The sequence below is a fragment of the Acomys russatus genome, chromosome 16, assembly GCF_903995435.1.
Source record: "Acomys russatus chromosome 16, mAcoRus1.1, whole genome shotgun sequence".
In the NCBI taxonomy this organism is placed as follows: Eukaryota; Metazoa; Chordata; class Mammalia; order Rodentia; family Muridae; genus Acomys; species Acomys russatus.
The window spans coordinates 46145163-46168724 of NC_067152.1; the positions used below are offsets into that span (position 1 = coordinate 46145163).

General features: G+C 54.9%; 2 protein-coding genes across 3 annotated transcripts; both read left to right on the plus strand.

Annotated features, from left to right (window-relative positions):
- Positions 1-147: 147 nt before the first annotated feature.
- Positions 148-16766, plus strand: Hgs (hepatocyte growth factor-regulated tyrosine kinase substrate). Of its 2 annotated transcripts, none has more exons than XM_051159198.1 (21): positions 148-275; positions 1510-1594; positions 2019-2094; positions 2836-2928; positions 4786-4909; positions 5691-5743; positions 7029-7097; positions 8192-8316; positions 9587-9665; positions 9744-9842; positions 9980-10075; positions 10478-10516; positions 10595-10738; positions 10829-10888; positions 11178-11388; positions 11716-11888; positions 11959-12274; positions 15375-15508; positions 15585-15704; positions 15856-15942; positions 16150-16766. In XM_051159198.1, the coding sequence occupies exons 1-21, from the start codon at positions 239-241 to the stop codon at positions 16258-16260; spliced, it is 2331 nt and encodes a 776-aa protein (XP_051015155.1). In that variant the 5' UTR covers positions 148-238; the 3' UTR covers positions 16261-16766. The 2 variants fall into 2 exon arrangements, with proteins under 2 accessions (XP_051015155.1, XP_051015156.1); XM_051159199.1 differs by having other exon boundaries at positions 11181-11388.
- A 714-nt stretch (positions 16767-17480) lies between these two features.
- Positions 17481-21518, plus strand: Mrpl12 (mitochondrial ribosomal protein L12). Its single transcript, XM_051159205.1, has 5 exons — positions 17481-17572; positions 18048-18234; positions 18443-18529; positions 20930-21067; positions 21158-21518. Exons 1-5 carry the CDS (start codon positions 17499-17501, stop codon positions 21272-21274), a joined length of 603 nt encoding a protein of 200 aa, XP_051015162.1. The 5' UTR covers positions 17481-17498; the 3' UTR covers positions 21275-21518.
- Positions 21519-23562: the final 2044 nt, after the last annotated feature.

Here is a 23562-nt window from a genome sequence, read left to right on the forward strand (position 1 = left end):
TTCGCTTAGCTCTCATTGGACAGCCTCTCTCCGAGCCTGTTCATTGGTTAGTCGCGCGGCCCAATGGGCGCTCAGAGTCAGTGAGCATGCGCAAGGCCTTGCCTCGGAGCGGGTCGCGGGGCGGGGCAGAGGCAGCGCGCACGCGCGGTCAGAAAAAGAAAGGCGGAAGCGGAAGTCGGGGGGCGCGTCAACTCCGAAAGAGGGAGCGCCCGCGGCGTCGGTCCGGAGCGGGGTCGCCATGGGGCGAGGCAGCGGCACCTTCGAGCGTCTCCTAGGTAACGCGTCCGCCCGCCGGCTCGGCGTCGGCTCTCTCGCGCACCCGCCAGGCGCCGCCTCGGCGGGTCTCAGGGGGAGCGGGCGGGCCACCCTGACCGGCCGCCGGCGTCCCGGGAGCACTGCACGGTTCCCGGGCCTCGGGTGTGGCCGCCCGCGCTGTGCACTGCGTCCCGGGCATCCAGTGAGGAACGCTCTTTGGGAGTCCGCGATGGACATCTCTTCCTCCGGGTCCGACGGCCCCGAACCGATTGGGCCAAAGTCCTGAGTCATGAAGTGTATGACTCAGATCTTCGATTCATGCGCGTCCCCTGACCCCAATACCCGATCGAAGGGGGAAACCGACACTGCCTTCCTTAAGCCTTATTCATCCTCTTGGAGAATGCTTCCCAGGACCCCAGCCAGTCCCGTCCCTTGGGCCCTGAAGTGCCTCAGGGTTTTAGAAGACGTTTTCTATAATTATTGAAGGTGCTTGTTGGTCCTGTCAGAGCCTCCTGGAGAGTGTAAATTTTAGGAGGGAAAATGGGTTTGCCATGCGTGCCCCATTCCCTCAATAAGAATGTTCTGTGTCCAGGAACAAGCGCCAGGGTGCCATCATAGTCTGCTCCGCTTCCTCCTGAATTCATTTTCAAAGGGGGGCGGGGTCTTAGATGAAACATTTTCCTTACTTCCATTCCGGAGAGGCTCAGCACGTCAGGTAGGAATCCAGTAAGTTGTTGAATCAGTAGCGAGGGGGTGTTTGCCGCCTTAGCTCGTGTCTGTAAAGGAGAAGTGATAAGGATGTGTCAGGTGCTGGCTAGGGACTCCTTGGAGGTTAGATTCACCTCCCCCACTTTGAGAAGTCATGGTCCCTCATCTCCCTAGAGCTAGGAGCTGGTGAAAAGGACAAAACACTCAGAGAGACAGGTGACCCTGTTGAGAAGCAGCAGCGCATGTCGTTTAGGAGTGCCCAACAATCTCTGACTTGGGGCAATCACGTGCCTCTGTCTTTAAAAGGGGATGCAGGTAGCGCCTCTCATGAGGTTCTGTGGGAACTGAGTGGATTCAGAGCTTGATGTGGCAGCTGATGTGTGAGAAGCTCAGCGGCATGCCGTTTCCATTGTTGTCAATGTACTCCAAGAGGATTTTCTGTTTGTTTCAACTGTTTAGAGAGAGGGAAATTGCTGGCCTGGGGGCCACCTGGGAAAAAAACACACAACACAATGGGTCCCTTGAATGGCCTCTCTTTTCCTTCAGACAAAGCCACCAGCCAGCTTCTGTTGGAGACAGACTGGGAGTCCATTCTGCAGATCTGCGACCTGATTCGTCAGGGGGACACACAGTAAGTGAGGAGGGCCAGTGCTGATTTCCGGCGCTCACCCCTGTTCCAGTATGGAGCTGACCGTATGGTGTTTGTGTAGATGGCTGCCTGGTCCACATCCTGGGTGTATCTGTGGACGGTTAGAGCCGCACAGTTGGCTGCTAATGTTCCTTGGAGGCCGGTGGGACCGCAGTGGTTGGTGGAGGGCACAATGCTTATCCCCAACACAGCATAAGCCAGGCAAGATGGCAGCGCCTGTGACCCCAGTGCCTGTGAAGAAGGCAGGAGCGGAGGAAGGCCAAGGTCTTCTGTTACTACACACTGAGTTTGAGGCCAGCAAAACCCTGTCAAAAAGTGAAGGCGGTGGAGAGCGTTGCTCAGCTTACTGAGGTGTTTCCCCTTCTGTTCTCTTTCTGCCGTCACTGTGCCTTTTCTCCCCTTTCAGGGCAAAACACGCTGTAAATTCCATCAAGAAGAAAGTCAATGATAAGAACCCCCACGTGGCGCTGTACGCTCTGGAGGTAACTAGGACAGCGCTGCAGCCACGCGTGGCCTCTGTCAGGCGGTCACACTGGGTTTCCTGGGTGCATAGCAACTGGTGGGATCCCTCTAGCACTAAGGACAGTTGTAAGCATGGCTGCTGAGCTTGACCACTCCTAAGGGAACAGGGGAGGTAGCAAGAACGATGCTTTTCTGCCAGGCGTGGTAGTGGTGCACCCTTTAATCCCAGCACTCGGGAGGCAGAGGCAGGGTGGATGTCCGAGTTTGAGGCCAGCCTGGTCTACAAAGTAAGTCTAGAGCAGCCAAGGCTACACAGAGAAACCGTATTTTGAAAAACTGGATTAGGCCGGGCGTGGTGCCAAACGCTTTAATCCCAGCACTCGGGAGGCAAAGGCAGGTGGATCACTGTGAGTTTGAGGCCAGCCTGGTCTACAAAGTGAGTCCAGGACAGCTAAGGCTAACACAGAGAGACCCTGTCTTGAAAAAACAAAGCAAAAAAAAAGAAAGAAAAAAAAAAAGAAAAACTGGATTGAAAAAAAAAAAGGAACGCTGCTTTTCTAGCTATAGTCCAAATATACACCCCTGAAGGAAGGGACGGCAGTGACCTTTGTCCACGAGATGTTATCATTGCTTCAGTCTGTCTCTGAGCTGCTGCAAGAGGCTTCTAACAAGTTGGGTGGGTTCAAAAGCCTGTTAGAGGCCTGTCTTCCCATAGGAGGCCCAGGCACAAGCTGGACCTTTCTCATCCTTGGGATTTTCAGGTGATGGAGTCTGTGGTAAAGAACTGTGGCCAGACAGTTCACGATGAAGTGGCCAACAAGCAGACCATGGAGGAGCTGAAGGAGCTGCTAAAGGTGGGTGGACTGGGGGGCAGCAGAGAAGGTGGGGGGACTGGGGGGCAGCAGAGAAGGTGGGTGGACTGGGGGGCAGCAGAGAAGGTGTGGGGGCTGGGGGGCAGCAGAGAAGGTGGGGGGACTGGGGGGCAACAGAGAAGGTGGGGGGACTGAGGGGCAGCAGAGAAGGTGTGGGGACTGGGGGGCAGCAGAGAAGGTGGGGGGACTGGGGGGCAACAGAGAAGGTGGGTGGACTGGGGGGCAGCAGAGAAGGTGGGGCAACTGGGGGCAGCAGAGAAGGTGGGTGGGCTGGGGGCAGCAGAGAAGGTGGGGGGACTGGGGGGCAGCAGAGAAGGTGGGGGGACTGGGGGGCAGCAGAGAAGGTGGGGGGCTGGGGCAGCAGAGAAGGTGTGGGGACTGGGGGGCAGCAGAGAAGGTGGGTGGACTGGGGGGCAGCAGAGAAGGTGGGGCAACTGGGGGCAGTAGAGAAGGTGGGTGGGCTGGGGGCAGCAGAAAAGGTGGGGGGACTGGGGGCAGCAGAGAAGGTAGAATCGGGTGCAGTACCAGCTCCTAAGTATTTGTGGGCCACCTACACAAGAGAAACGGTGGGCGTGTCAGAGGAGGTGAGGGTCTGGGTGAGGTCCTGGGAGAGACAGGACCCGCAGAATGAGAAAGACACTTCTCTGTGGGCTGGGGAAGGCTTCGAGAAGCAGCTCGTGGAGCTGAGTCTTTAAGGGCCATAGATTACTCGCCTGTGGGCAGAGATGGTCCTGGAGCCTAGGTGTGACCACGGCTTGGGGAAGAGGTCCCGAGCAGCAGCACATTCAGGGAGGGAGAGAGCTGAGCAGCGAAGGTGCAGAGGTTCAAGGTTAGGTGTGTCTGACAGAGTCAGGAGGGCAAAATGATAGTGCGAGGAGCTGCCCCAGGGAGGGTGGGATTTGCAGCCGTCAGCAGAGGAGGAAAGGCTCTGGATCCAGGTGATCCAGGTGTCCCTAGGGCACCTAAGGGGCGTGGTGTGGATGGCGACGCAGCTGGGTTGGCCAGGTGATGCTGTCCCTCATATCAGCCTGTATCCGGGTCTGGTCTCTCAGGAAGCCCCACCCTCAACCCATGCTGCCCAGTGCCTCGGTGTCTCAGGCACTCAACTGTTAGCTGGGCCCTTCTCACTTGGGGCCTAAATCTGACCTTGGCCAGTGTGTTGAAGGTCCTCGCTGGAGGAGGGCAAACATGAGGAGCCCTCCCTGCTCCTGTTCAGGAATGCTGCTCTGCTGTGCTGCATGTGCACCAGCTGGTTTGCCCTCTAGTGAGGGAGCGCTTAGGGGCCCCGATCTCAGTAGAAGCGCTCTTGTATCTTCTTGAGGCTACTGCAGCCCATGTCATACTCAACGTAAGGTGCCATTGCCCCCTTGAGAGCATGCCACGTGTGAAGCTGGACTGTGGCTCACGGAGCCTGAGCCCTCAGTGAGGAACATCTGGAGAGGAGATCTCCCGCCTCTGAGACTGTGGCTAGAGGGAGGCCTGGCTCCCTAGTGTCTGTATCCTCAAACCAAAGCCAATGCTTTAGGTCCTGCCTGCATAGTGCCTCTTGGAGGTTTAGTGATGGCCATAGACCCCTGAGTGAGGCCTGGGTTACTGACCAGGGTTCCCTGGAGAGACGGAAGGAAGCATGGTTCTAGATGGACCAGTGTGGCTTCTGCGAGTTCCCTGAGCATTGTAGACACCCAGGAGGGTCGCTCCTGAGCTGAGACGGGACTCTCCTGGCCTTTATGGCAGTTGTGTCTGCTCAGGGCAGTCAGTCTCCGCAGATGGTTCTTCCCGCTGAGCCCTCAGACTGCACGAGTCCCCTGCAGTCCTCCCCACCTTCTTCCTGCTCCACAGAGGCAAGTGGAAGTTAATGTTCGGAACAAGATCCTGTATCTGATCCAGGCTTGGGCGCACGCCTTCCGGAACGAGCCCAAGTACAAGGTGGTCCAGGACACATACCAGATCATGAAGGTAGAAGGTGAGTTAGAGCCGCCCCGGCGAGCTGGGTGTGGTGGTGCGCACCTTTAATCCCAGCACTGGGAAGGAGTCAGTGGACTATATGATCAGCCAGTAAACAGTGAAGTCCAGAGAGAAGCACATTTCAGAGTGATGTGCTTCCCGGGCCAGCACAGGGCGAGCAGTCAGGGAAGACCTGGAAAGTCAAGACCTCTAGGAGGCCTCGGCACAAGGCAGGGCCTTGGCACCTTGTTTGTTTTGTTTTAATGTGTGTGGATGCTGTTCCTGCCGCATCTGTCTGTGGCCCATGTGCGTGGCCGGTGCCCCTGGAGTTCAGAACAGGATGTGGGATCTCCTGGGACTGGAGTTACAGACAGTGTGAGCTACCATTTGTGTGCTGGGACCACTGACCATTTCCGGCTCTGCCTTGGTGCCTTTTGTGGAGAGCTCCAGTTGAGACCCTCCAGGGGTCAGAGTGCACTGGACCTGCAGGAGGGACAGAAGAGCGACTCATGCCAGAGGAGAGCAAGACTGGAGTGCGGTGGTGTGGGGAGGAAGTCAGGGTCGGGTTAGGCCAGGCCACGGAGGCAGACGGTCTTTTCTCGTGCCCTGTCCCCATTCCCTGAGACAGGGCAGCTGTGGAGAGCGGTTAGGATGTTTGGTGACAGTTGTTTGACCTTGGGTCTCAGAGAGCTCTGAGTGTCCTGTCCTCACCTGTCAGTTCTGTCTGACGAGGCAGGTGTCAGGGTTAGGAAGTGGCTGAGTAGGAGGAACCCAGTAGTGACGATTGCCTTTTCTGCCAGGACATGTCTTCCCCGAGTTCAAGGAAAGTGATGCCATGTTTGCTGCTGAACGAGTAAGTCCTGGGTCAGCCCCTGCTGGTTGGAGGAGGAAGGCCCCGGGGCTTGGGGTTCGGTAGGGATGGCTCGAGCCTTTAATCCCTGCCTTGTAGGAAGGGTCACCTTGAACTCCACAATACCATGCACTGAGTATGTGATGAGACTCCAGCTCAAAGAAGGAGGGTGTGCAGCCTGGGGACCAGCTCCCTAAAGCTCGGCTGTCAGGCACATGGTCCTGAGTGTGGTGCTCACAAAGCAGAACATAGTAACATACTAACAAACAAAGCAGCTCTTAGCACAGGCCAAGCTGAAAACATGTGCATGGGTTGTAGCTGCTGGATTCGTGTGGCTAAAACAAGTATGACTCAGGGTTGAGGACTTCTCAGCCTGTACACGGCTCTGAGTCTGATCTGCAGCACTGTTTTTAAAAAGTGGGGTGGGAGGCCGGGCGTGGTGGCGCACGCCTTTAATCCCAGCACTCGGGAGGCAGAGGCAGGTGGATCGCTGTGAATTCAAGGCCAGCCTGGTCTACAAAGCGAGTCCAAGGCAGCCAAGGCTGACACAGAGAGAGACCCTGTCTTGAAAAACCAAAAAAAAAGTGGGGTGGGAGGCTGGGTGTGGTGGTGCACACCTTTAATTCCAGCACTCAGGAGGCAGAGGTAAGCGGATCTCTGTGAGTTCGAGGCCAGCCTGGTCTACAAAGAGAGTCCAGACTAATCAAGGCTACACAGAGAAACCCTGTCTCGAAAAACAAACAAAAAAGTGGGGTGGTGGTAGTGACTTTCTTTTGGTTTCTCCATACAAGGTTTCTTTGTATAGCTTTGGCTGTCTTAGAACTTACTCTATAGACCAAGCTGGCCTTGAACTGCCTGCCTCTGTGTCCCGATTGCTGGGATTAAAGGCTACCACACCCAGGGTGAATTTCTTTACACAACCCTAAAACCAGACTAGGTGTGTAGTGCACACCTTTAATCCCAGAACTTCTTTTGGAGGCTGAGGCAGGCAGAGCTCTATGACTTTAAAGCTAGCCTGGTCTACACAGTGAGTTGGAGGACAGACAGGGTTACACAGAGATACCCTATCTCAAAAACTGGGTGACAACCAGGGTCATACCCTTGGCAAGAAGGCTGTTGGAGGAGGTTCTTCCTTTGAAGCAGCGTAACCCTGGACCGTGTGGCTTAGGCCATAGATTCGGGTAAGCTCTGCATAGCGGCTCTAGTCCTGTCTAGGACATGGAGTCAGTAAGGCAGCTCTGAGCCCTTGGGAGGGAGAATGGCATGTGATCATGACTGTTGTCCCTAGGCCCCTGACTGGGTGGATGCTGAGGAATGCCACCGGTGCAGAGTACAGTTTGGGGTGGTGACCCGCAAGGTGAGTAGCCCCTGTTGAGCTCGGAGTCCCTGCCGCCCCATCATCACAACAGCCTGTCTCTTCTGCTCCAGCCTGACGGCCTGGAAGCTGATCCACCTAGAACTGTGTGGTGCCCGGGCGGGGCCTGTGCTGACCGCTGCGATGGTTGGGACCCTTCTTTGACGTTTGCCTGAACATCCCAATCGGGCTGCAGCCCGATTCAAGGCCACGCTAATCTTTTCCAGGGTTGGGTAAAGACCTCTTTCTGAGGTGGCTTAGCTTGTCTGGCACCTGTAGCTACCATCTCACTTCCTGTCTGACACTGTGAATGTGGCGGCTGCACTAGAAGTCACTGCATACTCAGGAGCCCCGTCTCCTCAGAATCAGCACCTGTTTGTTTTGTTTTGGGGGTGGTTCCCCTCATCTGGAATCCGGCTTTTGGTGCTGCTTCCTCCTGCAGGAGCATCCTTCTGTCAGCCTTGCTTTTCCTCCTGTGGGCTGACAGAGCAGTGGAGCAGTCAGCACACAGGACGACCATGTGCACATGGCTGAAGACCGTGGTGATTCATAGCAGCCTGGGCATTCACGTCCATAGAGTGTGACCTGGGGCTGTGCACCAGGCGCTTTCCCCGTGTTTCCTCTTCTCCTCTTCTGGAGAGGGATGAAGGGGTCCTCTGCGAGAGGGATGAAGGGCGTCCTTTTGAGAGGCGTGTTCTCAGGGAGGTCGTCACTACTGGGAAGGCCTGCTGTTTGTTTGTTTGTTTTTTTTTTTTTTTTTGGTTTTTCGAGACAGGGTTTCTCTGTGTAGCCTTGGCCAGCCTGGGCTCACTTTGTAGACCAGGCTGGCTTCGAACTCACAGCGATCCGCCTGCCTCTGCCTCCCGAGTGCTGGGATTAAAGGTGTGCGCCACCACGCCCGGCTCTGCTGTTTGTTTTTAATTCCTTTTCCTCCAAATGGTGGCTAGCATTGACTTCCCTGCAAGGCTCCCATCTCTTTTGCTCTATTTGTCCCTGTCCCTGTTCTCATTCATAGCACTGTCCAGAGCAGTTCTGACTGCTGGGCAGGCAGGGTAGTCATTGCCAAGGTCACTGCCCTGTCCTGCTCTGTCCCACAGCACCACTGCCGGGCGTGCGGGCAGATCTTCTGTGGCAAGTGTTCCTCCAAGTACTCAACCATCCCCAAGTTCGGCATTGAGAAGGAGGTGCGCGTGTGTGAGCCGTGCTACGAGCAGCTGAACAAGTGAGTGTAGACTTGGTGGGCTCTGCTACGCTTCAGGGCTGCAGGCCTCCAAGGCTCCTGAAGCACCGTCAGAGGGCTTGAGGGACAAGCCCATGCAGCTATCCCAGGGGCTCCAGCACCCCAAGCTCTAGGACGCAGGGTAACACGGCCCACAGCAGCCTAAGACTGCCTGCCTTTTATGAACGTTTTGTTCAGTTTATATAGACTCTGGATTGAACTTTAATTTCCTTCCTTAGACTTTCTTTTTTTTAATATTCATTTTTTAAATGTATATAACTGCTTCATACCTGGAGGCCAGAAGAGGGCACCAAACCTCATTATAGATGGCTGTAAGCCACCATGTGAGTGCTGGGAATTGAACTCCGCTCCTCTGGAGGAGCAGGTAGTGCTCTTACCCTCTGAGCCATCTCTCTAGCCCCTTCCTTAGACTTTCAAATGCTGGAACTACAGGCCTGGGCCACCATGCTCTGTAGTTTGCTTGGGTTGGAAATGAAGTTTTCAACCTGAGTGTGGCGGCACACATCTTTATCCCAGCACTCGGGGGAGGGGGGGTTGAGGCAGAAGCAGAGACAGCTTTGTGAGTTAGAGACCAGCCTAGTCTACATAGCAAGTTCCAGGCAGGGGGTGGACACAGTAGTTTACAGAAGGGAGCAGGTGTACTACAGAGATGGGTGTGCATGGGAGCATGTGTGCGGGCCCTTCACGTGGATTTCTCGACTGTGGTTTGTCAGACAATCTGATCCTTACCTCATCGTTGTGTTCCTGTGTCCACAGGTGTCCATGTATGTTTGCGTTATATTCTAAATTTTAAAAATGTGTTGGGAGGGGCCGAGGATAGCTGGTGTGACACTACTGCTATGGTTGAAGCATGTGTTTTCTTTTAGAAAAGAGCATGTGAGGTAAAAACCCTGATTGTGCCGTATACATGTGGCTCTCAGCCCCACATCGTGGAGAAATCTCTGATCTGTTTCAAACTCCAGAAAAGACCTGGCCTGCCTGGGCTGTGCTGCTCTTTCTGGCACCTTCTGAGGGGAAGGCCCATTGCTGGTCATCGTAGGTGCTGCGGGCAGTGCCTAGGTGCTATAGAGAGGCCCTCGCTCAGCCCAGCAGGAGAGGGAGTGACGTAGACCAAGTGATCTAGGCATGTTCTGGGGCTGGCTAGGTGCCCACGTTTCCTGAGAGTGGGCTCTGTCCTCATTGGACCTTCATTGCCAGTCTCTGGAGATGGTGTCAGTGCATGGTCACTCACAGCATCTCGTCCTGCCCACAGGAAAGCTGAGGGAAAGGCTGCCTCTACCACTGAGCTGCCCCCAGAGTACCTGACCAGCCCCCTGTCACAGCAGTCGCAGGTACAAGCCGTCTTAGACCTGCGAGCACCTTCCCACCTCTTCCTGGGGCCCTACTCACTCAACTCTGTGTGTCCTCAGCTGCCCCCAAAGCGGGATGAGACAGCCCTGCAGGAGGAGGAGGAGCTGCAGCTGGCTCTGGCCCTATCCCAGTCAGAGGCTGAGGAGAAGGAGAGGATGGTAAGCCACAGGCCTGAGAGAGTCGCCTTGAGTTTCCCCACTGATGGAAGGCCCCAGATGTCCTCCACGTGGAGGCTCTGCTCCTCAGCCCGAGCCACACGCTCCTCTACTGACGTCTGTTCCTGGTTCTGCTTCAGAGACAGAAGTCAACATACACAGCGCACCCAAAGGCAGAGCCTACACCCTTGGCGTCATCTGCACCTCCAGCCGGGAGCCTGTATTCCTCACCTGTGGTGAGCCCTGTCAGCCAGGCTGGCTTCTCACTTTCCAGGGATCACCCAGAGGGTCCTGCTGGCTCGGGGCTTTGTTGTGGGGTACTGTGGACACCAGGAAGGATCCCCTGGTAGGGAGAGGGATCCTTTCCACACTTTGCATATAGTGAGCATTACAGGCCTGGCCCGGGGATCCACCTCAGTCCTGAAAATAGGGGGTGAAGATGTAGCAGATTCAGAATTTCACCTGCAGGCTCTGTGGAGCTCTCCAGAACAGCGAGCCACAGATGGGGCCTGGGGCTTCAACCAGCCCTGGTACCTGCTGTCATTGGCATCGTTGGGGTCCCTGTCTGAGTGGTTACTGGGGATCACATCCCTGCCTCCTTCACCCTGTGGCTCCTTAGACTCTGCTTGTCTCCCCAGAACTCATCAGCGCCTCTGGCTGAGGACATCGACCCTGAGGTAAGCAGCGTCTCGGGTGCCGTCCTCCTGCTTCCTGCCCACGCCACTAACTCCCCTCCCTCCTTCACTGCTTCACAGCTTGCCCGGTACCTCAACCGGAACTACTGGGAGAAGAAACAGGAAGAGGCTCGGAAAAGCCCCACGCCATCTGCACCTGTGCCCCTGACAGAGCCAGCTGCCCAGCCTGGGGAGGGGCATACGGCCCCCAGCAGCATGGTGGAGGTGAGGGCCTCCTCTGCACCTTGACTGTCAGTCCCTAGGGCAAGGTCTGAGGCTGGACAAAGACCCCCCTTATCCTCTGATCTTTTCCAGGGTCCTCTTCCTGAGACAGACTCTCAGCCCATAACTCCCTCCAGTGTTCCCTTTAGTGAGGTAAGCTGTACCTCCCGTCCAGCATGGAGGAGTGTGGGAGAGCAAGGTGTCTCTCAGGGTCCAGCTGCTCTGTGGCCCCCAGTGATCCAGAGCAGCTCAGAGGAGGCCCTCCTCCTCCCTCAGCAGCTGAGCTGCCTGCCCGTCATACCCTCGTCTGAGTGGAGTGAGGCCCTGCTTTGTGCTGTGTGTAGGCGGGTGCTGATGGCGCTCCATGCCAGCATGACGTCACGTAACAGGCAGTGTTGACTGGGGGGCGGGGGCTGCTCAGCCCTGTGCTGTGTGTCCCCAGCAGTACCAGAACGGGGAGTCCGAGGAGAGCCACGAGCAGTTCCTGAAGGCCCTGCAGAACGCGGTCACCACTTTTGTCAATCGGATGAAGAGCAACCACATGCGGGGCCGCAGCATCACCAACGACTCCGCCGTGCTGTCCCTCTTCCAGTCCATCAACAGCATGCACCCGCAGCTGCTCGAGCTGCTCAACCAACTGGATGAACGCAGGTGTAGGTGCCCGTGGGCTCTCTGAGGGTCACTCCAGAGCCGTGGGGGGCCGCAGGGGCTTCAGCAGGGTCACTCCAGAGCCGTGGGGGGCCGCAGGGGCTTCAGTAGTCTTGTGAGCCCCATTCAGTGATTAAGCTAATGGTTCCTGGGGCCCTGTGAGATCCGGGGCTCTTTGCCATGCTCCACTGAGAGTGCCCGTGGGAGGTGGTCCCTCTCTGCGCCTCCACCTACAGCTCAGTGCCATCAGCTCTGCCCAAGTAGAACAGCAGCCCACACCAGCTCGGCGCCCTCCCCTGAGAGGTCTGAGCTGCCTTGTTCTCTGCACACAGTGTACTACGAGGGGCTTCAGGACAAGCTGGCCCAGATACGAGATGCCCGAGGGGCTCTGAGTGCCCTGCGTGAGGAGCACCGGGAGAAGCTGCGCCGGGCAGCTGAGGAGGCAGAGCGCCAACGTCAGATCCAACTGGCACAGAAGCTGGAGATCATGAGACAGAAGAAGCAGGTGTGATACCTGACCCCACGTGTGGGTAGGGGAGTCCGAGGCTAGCCTGACCACCTGTCACTCGCTGCAGGAGTACCTGGAGGTGCAGAGGCAGCTGGCCATCCAGCGCCTGCAGGAGCAGGAGAAGGAACGCCAGATGCGCCTGGAGCAGCAGAAGCAGACGGTCCAGATGCGCGCCCAGATGCCTGCCTTCCCCTTGCCTTATGCCCAGCTCCAGGCTGTGCCCACAGCTGGGGGCGTTCTCTACCAGCCCTCAGGCCCAACCAGCTTTCCTGGCACCTTCAGCCCAGCAGGCTCAGTGGAGGGCTCCCCGATGCATGGTGTGTACATGAGCCAGCCAGCCCCAGCTGCTGGCCCGTACCCCAGCATGCCTGGCACCACAGCAGGTAACATGCCAGGCTACAGAAGGCTGTGCGAATAAGACAAAGAATTTTCCCAATCCTTTCAGTGACTTGTTCTACAATTGCTTTTCCCTGTCCATATGGAAACATGGACACACACACACATACACACACACACCACACACACACACACCCCTTCTTTCTTGATCTCGTCTAGGGTGCAGGCAGGTGAAGGCCCTTATCCATAATGCACTTCCTAAAATCAGGATATGCTCACGGACACGGGGTCACAGCAGGTCATCATCACACACTGACTTTTGTGCTAATAGAAAATCCCCTTGTGACTGTCGCCAGCCTGTGCCACCGTTTTCAAAGCATTGCCCATTCTGTTTTGTGTGGTGCTGACTCAGCGCTGTCCTGGAGTTGGCAGGTTGTCTGGTGTTGCTGCTTGCTCATGCTGTGGAGTACACCTTCAGGCACAGGCACAGGTGGAGCTTTGGCGTGTGGGGAACATTGTTCCTTCCTGCATCACTGCTGTGTGACTGCGGTGGGCTCAGCAGGCATCATTCTAGAAAAGACCTTGAGACTGTAGATGTCTCCATAATGCTCTGCTTGAACTTGTTTGTCAAGTGCCTTTCTCCTTCCTCTGCCCCTGTCATCTCTGTAGGTGTGGGCTCAGAGACATTTTGCTCAGAGGGAAGCAGTCCTTCATTGCTATTGGTTTTGTTTTGTTTTTTAAAACAAGGTCTCTCTGTGTGGCCCTGACTGTACTGGACTTACACTGGAGACCAGTTTGGCTTCAGACTCAAAGATCCACCTGCCTCTGCCTCCAGAGTGCTGGGATAAAAGGCGCGTGCCACCACCTCCCAACAATTTTATCTATTTTTTTGTTTTTCCATTTTTCAAGACAGGGTTTCTCTGTGTAGCCTTGCCTGACCTGGACTTATCGGTAAACCAGGCTGGCCTCAAACTCAGAGACCTGCCTACCTCTGCCTCCCTGGGATTACAAGTGTGTGACATCACACACACTTCTGGCGGTGTTTTATAAAGATTTTTATTTTACATGTTTTGCTTTTGTGTGTCTGTGTACCACATGTGTGCTGGGTTTTGCCCATCCAGGCCAGAAGAGACTTTGGAGGCCTTGGAACTGGAGTTTCAGATGACTGCAACACCACCTGAGTTCTGGAAATCTAGTCTGTGTCCTTGTCTGTAGACTACTGAGATCTCTCTAGGCCCTGAGTTTTGTTTAACAATTGTTTTTTTTTTGTTTTTGTTTTTGTTGTTTTTTTTTTTTTTAAAGACAGGGTTTTTCTGTGTAACAGCCCTGATTGTTCTGGACTCACTTTGTAGAACAGGCTGGCCTCGAACTCAGAGATCCGACAGTCTTTGCCTCCCGAGTGCTGGGATTAAAGGCATGTACTGCTGTGCCCAGTTTTTTGGGGTTTTTTTGTTTTTTGTTTTGGTGGTTTTTCGAGACAGGGTTTCTCTATGTAGCCTTGACTGTCCTGGATTCACTTTGTAGACCAGGCTGGCCTCGGACTCACAGCGATCCACCTGCCTCTGCCTCCCGAGTGCTGGGATTAAAGGTGTGCGCCACCATGCCCCGCCGCTGTGCCCAGTTTAACAGTTGTTTTATTTGCTTATTTTCTGAGGCGAGGTCTCACTATGTAGTCCTGACAATCCTTGGAATCTGGCAAGTTTTATTGTTTAATTACATGTCTGTATGGAGGTATCTGCCTGTGAGTGCGGGTGCTCTCAGAGACAAAACAGGTAGTTGCAGCCCCTGGAGCTGTAATAACAGGTGATTGTGAGCCACCTGACATGGGAACTGAGATTTGAACTTGAGTCTTCGACAAGAAGAATGTGCTTTCATAACTGCTGAGCCATCCCTTGTGCTTCTGTTGCCTTTATTTTTTATTTTTTTTTTTTTTAAGATTTATTTATTATGTATACAGATTTTGTTATAGATGGTTGTGAGCCAACATGTGGTTGCTGGGAATTGAACTCATGACCTTTGGAAGGGCAGTCAGTGCTCTTACCCTCTGAGCCATCTCTCCAGCCCTCTGTTGCCTTTAATACTTACATTATCCCTGGTGTGACCTGTGTGAGTCTGGGATCCTGCTTCCTCTTTGTGAGGATGGCCATTAGAAGGGAGAGTGTTGGGCTGTACATGGGGGGTGTGCACCTGTGATCTCAACCCTTGAGAGCTTGAGGACCCAAAAGTCAAGAGTGTGTGTTTATAGTTTCTAGGTCACAGGACTGTAAGAGTGTGTGTGGTGTGCAAACTAAGGTCACTCAGTGTTCAGCTTGGGGTGTCCTTCTCTGTCCCGTTTGTTTGTCTTTGTTCTGAAGTTGTGGGCTTCCAAAATCACCAGTGTCAGCTCTCCCTAAGCCTTTCCCTTCGCCCTGACTACCACTTGTTTCAAAACAGTTTGAATGGTGTGGGTGGGGCTTACATACATACATACATCTGCCAACACACACAGGGCTGGGCTCAGCCCCTAGCACTACAAAAGCAAAAGCAAACAAGATTTGGTTCATTTTTTTCCTTCATTCACTTTTTTAGGACCTCCCTCCCTACCCACCCTGCCGCCTAGCCCCCACAAATTGGGTTTACCTTCCTTTTATGAGAAACATGTGCTTGATTCTGAAAGTCACGACTGAAGGAGAGCTCAGAACCCAGGAAAGGGCAGTGTCTTCCCACTCTGTCATTTCTTTCTTTCTTTCTTTCTTTTTGTTTTTTTAGATTTATTTATTTGTTATTATATATACAGAGCACTGCCTGCATGTGCACCTGCAGGCCAGAGGAGGATATCAGATTGCATTACAGATGGCTGTGAGCCACCATGTGGTTGCTGGGAATTGAACTCATGACCTCTGGAAGAGCAGTCAGTGCTCTTAACCGCTGAGCCATCTCTCCAGCCCCTATTTGTGTTTTTTTGTTTTGTTTTGTTTGTTTTTCGAAACAGGGTTTCTCTGTGTAGCCGTGACTGTCCTGGACTCACTTTGTAGTCCAGGCTGGCCTCGAACTCACAGCGATCTGCCTGCCTCTGCCTCCCAAGTGCTGCGATTAAAGGCATGCGCCACCACGCCCGGCTTCACTCCGTCATTTCTGAGCTAAGCCTGCTCATCTTTCTTGTCACAGATCCCAGTATGGTCAGCGCCTACATGTACCCAACAGGTGCCCCTGGGGCCCAGGCAGCCCCTCAGGCCCAGGCTGGACCCACCGCCAGCCCTGCGTATTCCTCCTACCAGCCCACCCCAACCCCAGGCTACCAGGTATGTGGCCAAGGTCGCCCCTCCCATCAGCACCAGCCCTCACCTGTCCCTCACTTCACCCTTCTTCCCGCCCTAGAATGTGGCGTCTCAGGCCCCGCAGAGCCTCCCAGCCATCTCCCAGCCTCCACAGACCAGCGGCATCGGCTACATGGGGAGCCAGCCAGTGTCCATGGGCTATCAGCCGTACAGCATGCAGGTAAGGAGGCCTAGCCTCTGCTGGGTGTGAGGGGGGCAGCACAGGACAGGTCCTCTCCTCCTGGCCCTCCCTTTTGCTTTCTCCCAGCCAGGAGTTCTGTGTTGGTCTGGTCACAGACACTCAGTGCTGGGCTCCATCTTCCTTCCCACAGAATCTCATGACCACCCTTCCAGGCCAGGACGCATCACTGCCGGCCCAGCAGCCCTACATGGCTGGGCAACAGCCCATGTACCAGCAGGTGAGCGCTGGTTTATACCAGGGACTTTTAACAGACAGCACAATGACAGACCACTCAGCGCAAACACATCCACTCGTATGCATACACAGGAGGAGGCTCACGGTTGCTCGCTGTAGTGTTGGTAACAGCGGTTTCTACTCCGTGCTAAGATGAGGCTTTTGTTTGTGGAAAGAGGAATGATGAGGCCTGTCTGCTCTTCCTCCCCAGATGGCCCCGTCCACCGGCCCTCCCCAGCAGCAGCCTCCTGTGGCCCAGCCACCGCCCACACAGGGACCACCAGCACAGGGTAGTGAAGCCCAGCTCATCTCCTTCGACTGACCTTGAGTCGGGGTCTCCCCATGCAGAGTAACACTACGGTTCACCAGAAACCACTCATGTGTCTAACTAGCCATTTCCTCCCTGTTACCGCCCTGTTGTGTCCCTTCTGTGAGCAAGGGTGGGCCTTCACCCCGCCCCTCCTCCCCGTCCTCAGTGGCCTGGCTCCTGTCTCTGGCTCCCTGCTTTGGTTGTAATGCAGTCCGACTTTCCCCAGGGCTGGGACTCTGCAGGGCAAGTAGGACGTCTCTGGAGAGTGCCCAGCTCTGTGTTGGGCCTGCCACAGGTGACTGCTGTGGGGGTGCTTAGCCTGGCCCAGAGAGTCTGGTGTGAACTAGCTGTGGCGTCCAGGTATGGCCCTGGTCCCTGGGAAGGACCATTTGGCTCCTGCACCGTAAAGACAGAAGCTGCAGGCATCTCTAGCTTCCCCGCTCCTCAGTTGTCATCTCTCCAGTGCAGAACAGTGATAATAAAATGTATTTAAAACGCTCGTCAGTGTTTGATGGGGCAGCAGGCTCAGCCTTGGGCCAGAGTGAGGGTACTTTGCACTGTCAATAGTCTGCATCAGTCTGCAGTATGGGGGACCGTTAACAGTGGGGGCTCCCCTGGAACTGCATGGTGGCACCGACTCATCCGGCGCGGCATATGGCCAAGTAGTTCTGAAGGGGCAAAAGTGGGCTTTTCCAGCCGTCGCCCTCAGGAGTACCCGTTACTGTCTTAGTGGGAGGAAACCACCGCTTGGGGACTACATTTCACCCTGACTTCTGGGGCGGATATTCACGTTTCGCCCTTTCTCTCCCAGAAAGCCTGGGGACCGGCAACTGGGGTGGTGGTTGTGCCCCCTAAAGAGCTCTGCACAAGGTAGGGGGAAGGATTCCAACTTCTAGAACAATGGAGCCGTGCTACGCTTAGGCTTAGAGCACTGGACTCTGGGACGACTTAATGGGACTCAAGGGTCTGCGGCGAGCTCAGAGAGGGGGGCGGTTGCGATCGGGCCGGGAGACAAAGACATGCCCCCGGGTGACGGAGGCACCGCCAGCCCAGAACTACTTCCGGGTCCACGCCGCGCCTGCGCGTCGCACGTCCTACTGCGTAACGTCAGGCGCCCGCGCGGACTAGAGCGGCCGTCGGCTCCAGTGCCTGGAGGCCTCGCGGCTAGAGCGGCCGGTCCGGCTCGCCTGCTCCGAGCTAGAGCGTCGCTTCCGCACAGATCCGCGTGTGACCTTCCCGCCTGCGGAGCTATGCTGCCGGCGGCCGCCTGCCGCCTGTGGGGGCCGCGGCTTGGACTCCGGGGGGCCGCGCTCCGCCTTGCCAGGTGCGGTGCGGGGAGATCTGGGGCGCCGACCCCGGGCTGCGGGCCGCAGCGGGCTCGGAGGGAAGGGGTGGCGGGCGCGTGGCCACCGGTGCTCCGCGGCCCAGGCTGCGGGGCGTGGAGAGGGCGGCTCGGCCCGGCGACCTTGGGCGCAGGTACCTTTGGTCCCCAGCTTCCTGCCGCCGAGCCCCGTCCCCGTGGACGGGCTTTGCTTGCTGCGGCACGGTGCACCCGTTAGGCGGATGTATTTCATTCAGCCGGAAGCCTGCTATTCCCGGCAGGATAACGGCAGGACCGTGTGGGATCCTGAGGCTCTTTAAGAAGTGTAGGGATGGTTTTTCCGGTCCTTTGCCCGCAGCTGGAGGATTCTGGCCCCAGTGGTGGCGGACCGAGTACCTGGACCACTTGTGTCCTCGGTTCTCTGAGTCTCCCGGTTTCCCGAGTCTGACGGCTGTTTGCACGGGGGGCGGGGGTGTAGGCAACAGGTGCCCGGTGTCTGTGCAGCGCGGCAATTGAGAAGCAGCAGCCACCGAAAGAGTGAAGCGCTCGCCGGCGCCCCTCTGGATAATGCTCCCAAAGAATATCCCCCCAAGATCCAGCAGCTGGTCCACGACATTGCCAGCCTCACGCTCCTGGAGATCTCAGACCTCAATGAACTGCTGAAGGTATGGGGAGGCATCTGCACAGACCAGGACTAAAGTCCCGGCCTTGTGTTTCCATTTCCCAAACCAGGCTCAGAGGTCTCTGCCTCTTTTGGGGTCTGGGGAGTTTGGTAAACTGTCAAATGTGCTTTCCTAGACGACAGGGCTAAGCATTAGTACGTACATTTTGGGTGTGACAACCAGCCACTGAGCCTTCTCTTCTGTCCTACAGAAAACATTGAAGATCCAGGATGTTGGCTTCATGCCAATGGGTGGCATGGTGCCTGGTGCGGTCCCTGCTGCTGCTGCAGCCCCTGAGGTGAGCCTAAGCCGCAGGACGACCCGTTTCTGTGTGCCCAGTTAACTGCTGCCCTCAACCAGGGGTGCATTTCTCTTGTTCCTGCTTGAGTCCCCCCCCCCCCCCCGTGTGCTCCCCTACAACACCTCTGGAGACACCTCTGCCCAAGGCATTTGAGATCTTTGTTTATTATCGAGTGCATGTGCGTGGGTGTGTATGTCACAGCACATAATGGGGGTCAAAGAGCAAGTTTCAGGAGTTCTCTTCTTCCACGGGGTTCTTAGGATAAAACTTTTATGTGTAAGCTTTCTTCAAAGAGAAGGGATCACGGCGGGGCGTGGTGGCGCACGCCTTTAGTCCCAGCACTTGGGAGGCAGAGGCAGGCGGATCGCTGTGAGTTGGAGGCCAGCCTGGTCTACAGAGGGAGGCTACACAGAGAGACCTTGTCTTAGGGGTAAAAAAAGAAGGGAGCACTGATTTGAAGAGAGAAAGGGTTGTGTCACACAGCACAATATCATAAATACCTTTGAAAGTTGGGAGGGTACAGAGATGTGGTGGCAATGCCTGCCTCCTGTGAGGCACTGGTTTGGGGTGGCAGGGAATACAGAACCTGTTTCAGGTGGGTAGAAGCCTCAAATTGCAAGGAAGGCCTTCACAAGGTGACAGTGCTGAATGAAACTTGAAGGTGTTGAGGCATCCCTCGAACAGATGTAGCTGGCAGAAGGGTTTCCAGGTGATGTTTAAAATGTGAGTAGTGCCTGGGCGTGGTAGCACACACCTGGAATCCCATCCTTTGGGAGAGAGAGGTGGGCCATCCAGGACCACACAGTGAAACCCAATGTCAAATGAGTGTTGCTTAGACTCAGGCTGAACTTTTTGGTTCCTCCCCCCCCCCCCCCCCCCCTCTGTTTTTGTTTTTCAAGACAGGGTTGCTGCCCTGGAATCACTCTGTAGACCAGGCTGGCCTCAGAGTTCTGCCTGCCTCTGCCTCCCAGGTGCTGGGGTTAAAGGCGTGTGCCACTACTGCCTGGCTTGTTTTGTTTTAAAGATTTGCTTTTAAAGCTGGGTGTGGTGGCACAGGGACTCGGGAGGCAGAGGTAGGTGGATCATTGTGAGTTCCAAGCCAGCCTGGTCTACAAAGCGAGTCCAGGACGCTGAGGCTAACACAAAGACACCCTGCCTGGAAAAACTTACAAAAAATAATAAAAAAAATGTTTTTATTCATATTTCTCTGTACATGTAATGTGTGCCACATGTACGTGGGCACCTGCAGAGGTCAGGTGAGGGCATTGGGTCCCCTTGAACTATTCTGACCAACCCAAGATGGTGCTAGGAATTGAACTTCTGTCCTTCTGAAAGAACAGCGCACACTCTTAATCCCTGAGCCATTTCTCAGCCCAAACTGACCTTTTAAAGCAAGGGTAGGCTCCATGCCGAAGCTGGAAAAGATCGCACTGTGTCAGGAAGTAGACTGACCCAGTTGTGCTCTAGTGGGGGGCTCAAAGCTGGGGCCACCAGGTTTATGCGTCAGGTGAGAAATACCGTGGCCCATCTGGCCCACTGAGTTATCTTGCAGGAATAGAGCTTAAAATCATTCTCATAGCCTGTTGAGGTAGCTAGTGCACGCCTTTAAATCCCAGCACTCAGGAGGCAGAGGCAGGAGGATTTGCTGGAGGCCAGCCTGGTCTACAGAGTGAGTCCAGGACAGCAAAGGCTACACAGAGAAACCCTGTGTTGAAAAACCAAAACAAACAAACAGAAAGTCAGAGGACTGAAACCACTTACTATCTGCAAAGCATTTATTTTCTGTCTCATAAGTTACAGTTGCAAGTTACCCATGTATTCACGTGGAAGTTGCTCTGCCTGTTTGTTTTTGTTTTGGGTGGTTTTGGGTTTTGTTTCTGTTTTTTGTTTTTTTTTTTGTTGTTGCTGTTGTTTTTGTTGTTGTTGTTTTTAAACATGGGCTCCAGGGACCCAATTCAAGTCTCCATGCTTGCAAAGCAAACACTTCATTGACTGAGCCATCTACCCAGCCCCATAAATTACAGTTTTTAAGAGGTAAAATGAACCGGGTGTAGTGGTACACACCTGTACTGCCAGCACTCTGGAGGCAGGGACAGGCAGGTCTCTTGAGTTTAAGGCCAGCCCACTGAGATGCCATGTCACAAATCCTAAAAGGGTGAGGTTGGGGCGGAGATGAGATTGGGGGGTTAGAAGGAGATACAAGGAGTGTGAGGCATGTTTGTTTGGGCATTGTCCTGTGGAGATACAGAAGCGGGTCTGGGTGAGAGAGTACCGTCTGGTGGAAGGCGGTGACCTGCCTGGCACGGCTTTGTAGAGAGTAAAGCTAGGATTCTGCAGGTCCTGGTGGGGACCTCGCCCTACCCTTCCTCATCTTATCTCTGTTTCCCACACCCTAAGGCGGCCGAGGAAGAAGACATCCCTAAACAGAAAGAACGGACACACTTCACCGTCCGCCTGACGGAAGCCAAGCCTGTGGACAAGGTGAAGCTGATCAAGGAGATCAAGACCCACGTCCAGGGCATCAACCTCGTCCAGGTGGCGTCCCAAGCCTCTCCTGCGGTGTTGCTGAAGTGGCTTGTCTTGCTTGGATCTAAGCACCCTGTTTCTGACCGCTGTCTCTTTTAGGCCAAGAAGCTGGTGGAGTCCTTGCCCCAGGAAATCAAAGCAAACGTCGCCAAAGCTGAGGCTGAGAAGATCAAAGCAGCCTTGGAAGCAGTGGGTGGCACGGTCGTTCTGGAGTGAGGCCTGGTTGTGAGGACTGATGGACTGGAGTTCCTGGGATCTGGGCCAGGGCCTGCCCTCCCTGCTTCACTCCCAGCTGCTGACGATAGTGACCGAGTTCTCCTGGGAGAGGGACAGGATGGACCTCCTGTGGTGGGGAGGGCAGCCACAGCCTTTGCAGAGCTCTCACGAAATCGCCTTGGGAATTTACCAAGTGAACACCCCTCTGGTGGCTACTGAGAAAAATACACTGTTCAGGCTGGGTGTGTGCACTGAGTGGTGTGTGTGCCCAGGGCTGGTAGTACAAACAGTCACATGGAGGCGTGTGTGTGTCCTGGACCTTCTACAGGCTCTTCCCTGTTGGCGATGCTTGAGAGTTTTCAGCCATCCATCACTTCCTGTTGTTTGGGGACTGTCCTCTGGTCCCCATAACAGTTGTACCCACATAGACATAGGCTTTAGGGAGAGGGTGCATCTTGGGGCTTGGATGGGGAATTTCCAGTTAGATGCTTGGAAGGCTTTTTAAAATTTTTTTTGAGACAGGGTTTTTTGTGTGTGTGATTCTGGCTGTCCTGTAACTTACTGTGTAGACCAGGCTGGGCTCGAACTCAGGAATTCACCTGCCTCTGCCTCCTGAGTGCTGGGATTAGGCCTCAGCTACCACATCCCAACATATACTTTGCCTTTTTCTTTGTTTCTTTCTTTCTTTTTTTTTTTTTTTTAAACAGGGTTTCTCTGTTTTCTTGGCTGTCCTGGACTCACAGAGAACCTCCTGCCTCTGCCTCCCAAGTGCTGGGATTAAAGATGTGTGCCACCACACCTGCCTATACTTGACTTTTTAAAAGTAACAGTGTAATGCTGGCCCAGCCCACCGAGACAGTGTTGGGTCCTGCATAGCTCCAGCTGGAGGGGGTAGGGACTGAGCCTAATGCCCAAGGCAAGAGTGTTGTCCATGAGGTGGTGAGCACACTTAAAAGTTGCAAGTGCAAGGGGCAGGGAAGCAGAAGGAGCGTGTGCTTGCAGGGCTTGGAAGACCCTGACCAAGCCTGGAGTGGGTCACCCCCAAGGTAGGGTGTGCAGTAGCTTTTTTTTTTTTTTTTTTTTTTTTTTTTGTCCTTGTTTCTCTGTGTAACTTTGGCTGTCCTGGACTGTTTATAGACCAGGCTGGTCTCGAACTCACAGGGATCCACCTGCCTCTGCCTCCCAGTGCGGGATTAAAGGTGTGCACCACCACTCCCAGCTCAGTAGTTAAGTTTTGTTCCAACAACTCTGAGCAGAGCCTGGGAGAGAAACACAGGCCTTGTTTGGTTCCCCTGTTGGGAGAACTTTTGCAGTTTCTCTGAGAGACCAAAAGAGGGCAGCGTGCTCCACGGTGTGGCCCTGTGAGGGTAGCCTGAAGCTGGCTGAGCTGCTGGACTCCATGGGGATCATGTGGCCAGGCTGCTCCAGTTGATGATTCTCCACAGAGGTGGCCGCCAGTACGCCTAGGCATGGCCTGCCAGGCCCTGCCAACACCTGGGATGTGTCGGGCCTGTTAGGGTGGAGTTGCTGCCAGGCCCTGCTGTCTGAACTCTGAGGCAGGTGCTGAAAGGTAGGGGTGACCTCCACCTCCTTGGCTGCTGAGTTAGCCTCACTCCTGCGACTGGACGTTTTTCTGACCATGAACCTTGAAATCTAAAGCAGCAGTGATGTGTGTGTGAGCTCTGAGCCCCTTCACAAGCTGCAAAGACAAGAAAAACCTTGGCACCTAAGTCAGCCCCAGCGTTCCTGTCCTTGTTACAGATGACTTCTTAACCCAGACAGCTCTGTCTCTGTGTGTGTGTACGTGCGCATGTGTAGGGGTTGCCTTCCCAACAGAGGCCAGCCTGAGCAACATAGTAAGACCCTGTCTCAAAGGTGAAACTGGTCCTTCACTCCTGGCCTGCGTTTCCCAGTTGGCAATGTCTTACTCTGTAACTTGTAAACTTTCTCACGTGGACTTCGGTCTCTGGCCAGAGCTCACAGGTAGACTACCTTTGCATGTTTGTAGCCTTGCCACGTCCCCTCATAAAATGACTAGAATGATGTTGGGTCTGCAGCAGATGAACGTAGATGGATGTGGACACAGCTTTGCTCCCGAGCTGTGCTGGAGAGCCTGGGTGGTCTTGGGCAAGGCCGGTCTGTTTGTGACCCCTCTCTGAAGACTAGGCCCAGTCCTGCACCCTGACCCTTTCATACACAGAAACACCAGCCAGGCTTCCTCCGGCCTGTGGCCTCGCTGTGCCTGGTGGTTCTGTCTGGGTCCTGGGTAGGGCTGCCCTGTTGGGCAA

What these genes read in the sequence shown, in the direction of transcription:
- Hgs (XM_051159198.1), top strand. Translation starts at nt 239, where the DNA reads ATGGGGCGAGGCAGCGGCACCTTCGAGCGTCTCCTAG. An exon ending in TGGCGCTGTACGCTCTGGAG is followed by an intron (nt 2,095 to 2,835) that starts GTAACTAGGACA and finishes TGGGATTTTCAG; the next exon opens with GTGATGGAGTCTGTGGTAAA. An exon ending in CCAACTGGATGAACGCAGGT is followed by an intron (nt 11,389 to 11,715) that starts GTAGGTGCCCGT and finishes CTCTGCACACAG; the next exon opens with TGTACTACGAGGGGCTTCAG.
- Mrpl12 (XM_051159205.1), top strand. Translation starts at nt 17,499, where the DNA reads ATGCTGCCGGCGGCCGCCTGCCGCCTGTGGGGGCCGCGGCTTGGACTC. An exon ending in ACCTCAATGAACTGCTGAAG is followed by an intron (nt 18,235 to 18,442) that starts GTATGGGGAGGC and finishes TCTGTCCTACAG; the next exon opens with AAAACATTGAAGATCCAGGA. An exon ending in AGGGCATCAACCTCGTCCAG is followed by an intron (nt 21,068 to 21,157) that starts GTGGCGTCCCAA and finishes TGTCTCTTTTAG; the next exon opens with GCCAAGAAGCTGGTGGAGTC.